This window comes from Phyllostomus hastatus, unplaced genomic scaffold (assembly GCF_019186645.2).
Source record: "Phyllostomus hastatus isolate PE091 unplaced genomic scaffold, TTU_PhHast_1.1 phas_contig_1162, whole genome shotgun sequence".
In the NCBI taxonomy this organism is placed as follows: Eukaryota; Metazoa; Chordata; class Mammalia; order Chiroptera; family Phyllostomidae; genus Phyllostomus; species Phyllostomus hastatus.
In genome coordinates, this window is record NW_025333537.1 from 3120923 (window position 1) to 3127539 (window position 6617).

A 6617-nucleotide genomic window follows, 5' to 3' on the forward strand; every position below is an offset into this window, starting at 1 on the left:
TTTAGCAGAAGACAAACATCCGTGTGCTGCTTACAGGAGACTCGTTCCAACTTGCAGAGGACTGAAAGGGAAGGATTGGAAGAAGGTACTCCATGCAAACAGAAGCTGAAAGAAAGCTGGAGTAGCAACACTTAACATCAGACTAAATCAACTTTAAAACAAAAAGGTGAGAAAAGACAAAGCAGGACATTACATAACTAAGGAGTAACCCAAGAAGATATAATAAGTGTAAATATCTGTGCACCTAACACAGGAGCACCTAAGCCTACGAAGCAACTATCAATGGGTATAAAGGGAGAAATTCGCATTAATAAAATATAGTAGGGTATTTTTTAAAGATTTTATTTAATTTTAGCGAGGGGAGCAAGAGAAAGAGGTACATCAGTGGGTTGCCTATTGCACGCCCATCCTGGGGGCACTGCTACAACCCAGGCATGAGCCCTGACTGGGTATCAAACCAGCGACCCTTCCATTTGCAGGATGACACCCAACCCCCTGAGCTGCACCAATCAGGGCTAGAAGGGGATTTTAATACCCCATTCACATCGATGGATAGATTGTTCAGACAGAAAATTAGTAATGAAATAATGACCTTAAATGTCATAGTAGACAAGATTACTTAGTAGACATTTATAGAATGTTTCACCCAAAAACTGCAAGAGACACTTTTTTTAGGTGCACATAGAACATTCTCCAGGACAGATGACACATGAGGCCACAAATCAAGTCTCGATACAAGATTGAAATCATAGCAAGAATCTTTTCTGACCACAGTGGCACAACATAAGAAATCAACTGCAGGGGGGAAAAAATGAAAATGAAAACAGCTTTTCAAAATTTATGGGGTGCACCAAGAGCACTTCTGAGAGGGAAGTTCATAGCAATATACAGGTCTTCCTCAGGAAACCAAATCTCAGTCTAAACTCAACACCTGAAGGAACTACTCAAAACAAAACCCAGTGAGTAGAAGAAAGGAAATAATTAAGACCAGGGTGGAAATAAATAGAAATTAAAACACAGTAGAAAAGATCAATAAAACTAAGAGCTGGTCCTTTGAAAAAACAAATTTTTAGCCAAACTCACCAAGACAAAAAGCAGCAGGTTGTGGGTTTGCACCAGAACCTGGCTGTGCCGGCACCCAGGTGCCAGACTTCCGACCTCCAGAACTCATAGAAATAAACTGTTTATAAGCCGAAAAGAAAGCTCAATAAATAAATCATAAATGAAAGAGAAATTACAACTGATACCACAGAAATAGAACCATTAAAGAATACTGTGAACTGTTATGCCAGCAGATGTGACAATCTAAAAGAAATGGATAAATTTCCACAAGTATATAACCTCCCAAGACTGAACCAGGAAGAAATGCAAGCTCTGAATGGACTATGAAATATTAGCAATAAAATTGAAGTAGTAATTAAAAAAAATAAAACTTCCAACAAAAGTCCAGAACCAGAGGGCTTTAGTAGGTGAATTGTACCAAACATTCCGAGAAGAAAATGAATACTTATCCTTGTTAAACTATTTCAGAAAACTGAAGAGGAGGGGATGCTTACAGTCTCGTTTTATAGGCCAGCATTACCTTGACACCAAAACCAGATAAAGACATGAACAACCCCCCCCCCAAAAAAAGCAAAATAAAATGGCAGCTCATTATGCTCTGTAAACAAATACAAAAATTTTTAACAAAATATTAGCAAACCAAATTCAGCAATACATTAAAGGGATTATATATCGTGACCAACACAGATTCATCCCAAGGATGGTTGAATATCCATAAATCAGTGTACCACATCACGTTAACAAAATAAGGGATAAAAACCATATGATCATCTCAGTAGGTGCATCAGATAAAATTCAACATCCTTTGATGATAAAACTCTTAACAGAGTGGGTAAAGAAGGAATAGGTGTCTCTCTCAATGTAATGAAGGCCATACAGACTGACGGCTAACGTCATGCTCAGTGGTGAAAAGCTGAGAGCCTTTCCTCTGAGATCAGGAACAAGACCAGGATACCCACCATTACCTCTGTTCCACAAAGTATTAGAAGTCCTAGCCACAGCAGTCAGACAAAATGAAGAAACTAAAGACATCCAGATTGGGAAGGAAGAAACCAAACTCAGTGTTTGCAGATGACATGATACTGTGTGTAGAAGACCCTAAAGACTCCACCAGTAAACTACCTGAACTGACAGGTGACTTCGTGTGTTGCGGGATGTAGAGTCCGTGCACAGAAATGGTTACGCTTCTGTGCATCAGCACTGAACCATGGGAAGAAAAGAGCCTGTTCACAACTGCATCAGAAAGAGTAAAAAAAAACAAAAGTGAAGGACCTATACTCTGAAAGTATAAGGCATTGAAGAAGAAAACTAAACAAGATACAAATGAATGGAATAATATATTTTGCTTTTGGATGGGAAAGGTTAATATTGTTAAAATGCCCTTACCACCTAAAGTAGCATACAGATTCAGTGCAGTTCTTATTAAAATATCAAAGACATTCTTCTCACAATTAGAACTAATCCTGAAATTTATATGGAACCACAAAAGACCCCGAATAGCCAAAGAAATCTTGAGAAAGAACAAAGTGGGAGGTATCGTGCATCCTGATAACAGATTTTATTACAAAGCTACAATAATCAAAACAGCACAGTACTGGCATTTAAAACACATACCAGTGAACTACATAGATTGCAGAAATCCCCATTTATGTGGTCACTTAACCTACGACAAAGGACACAAGGATATACAATGGGGTAAAGACAGTCTCTTTAAAGAAGTGGTGAACTGGACAGATAGATGCAACAAAGTGAAATTGGACCACTTTCTTACATCATACACAAAAATAAACTCAAAATGGATTAAAGACTTAAAGGTTAGACCTGAAACCATAAAACTCCTAGAAGAAACATAGGCAGTGAACTCTGACATTGGTCTTAATAATATCTTTTTTTGATACATGTCCTTGAGCAAGAGGAACAAAAGAAAAAAACAGATGGGACTACATCAAACTAAAATGTCTTTGCACAGCAAAGGACACCCACAAAGTGAAAAGACAACCCACTGAAAGGGAGAAGATCGTCACCAGTTAGATGCCCGATAGGGGTTAATATCCAAAATACAGAACTCGTACGACTTAACAACCCAGCTGAAAAACAGGCAGAGGGCCTGAGTACATGTTTCTCCCGGGAAAACGTACAGGTGGCCAACAGACATACGCAGAGGTGCTCGGCACCACTGATCATCGGGGAAATGCAGATTAAAGCCACAGTGACATAGTTCCTCACACGCGTCGGAATGGCTGTCTGTCCCCAGGAAACACCGAGTGCTGGGGAGGATGCCGAGAAAAGGGAACCCTCGTAGTGCACACTGTTGGCACTAACGAAAATCAGTGCAGCCACTGTGCAGAACAGTGTGGAGATTTCTCAAAAAATTGAAAATAGGACTGCCATACGGTCTAGCAATTCCACTTCAGTGTGTTTATCTGAAGAAAACAAACCCTAATTCAAAAAGATATGTGCACCACTGTGTTCATCGCAGCAGGATGGGGAAGCGACCTCGATGTCCACAAATAGATAAATGGATTAAAGATGTATATCAGTGTATAGAAATCTGTGTGATAATGGAATAATACTAAGCAACAAAAAAGAATGAAATCTTGTCATTTGCAACAACAAAGATGAACCTAGGGGGGTGTTAATGTTAAGTGAAATAAGACAAGGACAAATACCATATAATCTCACTTCTATGTGGAATCTAAAAAAACTAAATTTGGAAATAGGAATGATAAAAAATCTAGACTTAGAGCATTCTCTTCTCTACAAGATTTCTACTTTCAACTCCCATTTTACAAATGAGGGAACGGACACAGAGGAACGTTTACTTGCCTAGATCACCTGACCCATAAGCGACAGAACCTGTACCAGGACAGAGTCGGTAGACTCTGCTCAAGGGGCCTACGAGCTCTTCCGGTTAGGACCTCAGAGGACGGTGGGCTACGGTTCAGGGGGTAAACTGAGTGTTCTTTGATTTTCTGCAGCAGCAGCCTGAGGTCGAGAATCAGGAAAGACTCGCAGGTACGGGCGTCTGGTGTTTAAACCTGTAACTTAGAAAAGGCCCTTCTTTCCCAGGGCGACCTGCGGCGGATGTGGTCGGAGCCCTTCCACTCCAAGTCCAGCAGCTCCCGGTTCCTGGAGGTATGATGGGCCGCCGAGCGCGACCGGAGTGGCCGTCTTAGTCCTTTTCTGTCCGCGCCTGGTTTTGTTTCCTCTAGAGTTGGCCTGGTACTCGGAGGCGTACCTGTTTAAGGAACTGAGGAGTGACTGCATTTGCCTGTGCGGGAGCTCGTGGGCAGGAGCGAGGTGCTGGAGCCCGCTCGGACCCTTCTCTCCTGCCCTGGCTGAGGGGGAGCCCCCGCCGGAGGGACGGGCCCTCCCCGGCACTCCTCCCTCCCCCGAGTTTCTGGACCTGCCCCGGACTGGACTGTCACCAGAGAGGGACGGAGGTGGGCCCGTGCAGACTGACAGCGGCAAGGACCGCTCTCTGCCTTTGAACACTACAAGGATGGAAAACGTTAGCAGCCGAAGTTTCTTCAGTGAACCCTCAAGAAGTTTGGGACCAGTTTCCTGTGGGGGACTCAGTTTCAGAGAACTGAGACAGAAGCTCTTCTGTCGTTATATTCTTCTTTCCTTTTTTGGATTTATTAAATATTTTCTGTGGTGTGAAGTGACTTATTAAATCCACAGACATTGAGTGACTTCTTACAACGTACACATAAGACTTGCTGTAAAGAGTTCGTGTCCACCAGATGTGTCGGCAGTGAACGAGGGCACGGTTTTTATACGTCCACACACACGCACATAGATAGGTATGAATAAACAGACCCCACCACCCGCTCAGATCATGCTGTGTAGCAGACAGGCTTGCTGTAACCGTTAGCATGTAGAGCCGTTTCCTCGGGCTTCCCTGTGTATGGATACGCTGCCGTCCCTCCCTCCACGACGAACACGCGGTTAAAAGCCAGCGCCGTGTTTGTACCCATGTACTCACGGCCTCTAGGGGACTCCCACTCGGTTCTGATCAGTGTAGCAAATTAGGGATGGAGACACCTTCCCGGCCCTTCCCTTCGTGCGCACAGGCTTCTCCCGGGCAGGGGTTTGAGTGCTTCCCTCGAACTGATGCATGTACTGTAGCAGCGGGCGTCTTCGTGCTTTCCGATCATAGTAATGTACTACTTGTAAATACATTTTTCTATTTTCTATTTTTTTGTATTTTTTTGGCATTTTTGTTTCATCGGTGTGCTGTATTTTCCATGCCCTCACTCCTTTAAGAAAAAAAAAAAAGGAAAAAACAACACAATCCTGTCCTTGCTCTTGTGATTATAGTCTTGGTTTACCTGTGGTGACACCCGGGGATAGGGGACAAATGTCAGGTGTCCCTCTGAGATGCCCCCCGCATTGCAGGAATTGTGGGAAGAGCAAGCTGCTCTGCGCCTGCAGAGTCTGACCGCGTGTGCGGTCCCTGCCGCAGAGCCCGTGTGCTGGGGGTGCCCGGTGGGGGCGGCGTCCGCTGGCAGCCCCGGCCTGGGGGGAAGCGGCCCGCTGCTCGGAGGCAGAGAGATGCCTGGGGTTGGCCCGCACGCCCGACAGCAGAGGCTGGAGGGGGACCCGTGTCCCGGCTTCCCCCGCACGCCGGTGGCCCACCTCTGCCTTGTCCCGTGCGGCAAACGGGCGTGCTGCGGTTCCTGTCGCTGGAAGAAGGTGCGGAGGCTGGAGCTCACGGCTGTGCGCGTGGCGCCGTCGGGAGTGTCAAGCGACCAGGACGGTGCGCTCTTCAAACCTCTGTGTGTCTTCAAATCCTGCTGAGGGCTGTTCGGTTTTTTTTGTTGTTGTTTGGTTGTTTTTGTTTTTTAATAAATGACTCCTTTCTAGACTTTGTCACTTCATCTTCACTTTTGGTGGTTGGTACCAGAACTCCCGTCACCGCCTGCCTGCCGTCTGCACCAGAAGACCCTGTCTGTCCCCGGGCCGGGCCCCCTGCAGCTCTGGCTCGGTCCTCGAGATGCCGGAGAGCTGAGGCTGCTGTCGTCCACAGAACTGCAGGCAGCCTCCGGGGTTTGCTGGAGACCAGAGGCACGCGGGTGTGCTCCTCCCTGGCCACTCGGCACTTCCTCGGCCCCCCAGGGTGCAGATGGCCGATGGGGGCGGCGCGGGAGTCTTCCAGAATGACTCGGATTAAAGGCGCGTGGTGGTAGTGGCTAGCAGTACTATCCTGCAGTTGGTTGTTTTCATTGTTCTAACTTCTCATACAAAAACGAAGTTTCCAGACAGAAGTAGTGTAATTTGGTGTTATTCTCACTTCTGTGCAGGTTTGGGGGTGGGAAATACCCACACCAAGGGCTCCTACATGTAATTGGGGTTCAAGTTGCTGGTCTTCAGAGTCCTTGAAACTTGGGCAGAGGAACTGCAAACATCCCCTTTTAAGTTAACTGCAGCCAGCTGACGCCCGAGAACCACCCCCAGTTCTAGAAGTCACACCCTGTTGTTGGGGGGGGGGGGTCGGGGCTGTGGTGAGAGTGTGTGCTTTCCATATCCCCTTCCCTCTGCACTCCCCTGCC

The 6617-nt window shown here is 45.9% G+C and overlaps 1 protein-coding gene across 1 annotated transcript in view; it reads left to right on the forward strand.

Moving 5' to 3' along the window:
* SPPL3 (signal peptide peptidase like 3) overlaps window positions 1–5932 on the forward strand; it is a 71741-nt gene extending 65809 nt beyond the window's left edge. The window contains exon 11 of the mRNA XM_045843445.1: window positions 4132–5932. Within this exon, the coding sequence (XP_045699401.1) occupies window positions 4132–4203 (72 nt within the window). The 3' untranslated portion in view covers window positions 4204–5932. The remainder of the gene's footprint in view (window positions 1–4131) is intronic.
* Window positions 5933–6617: the final 685 nt, after the last annotated feature.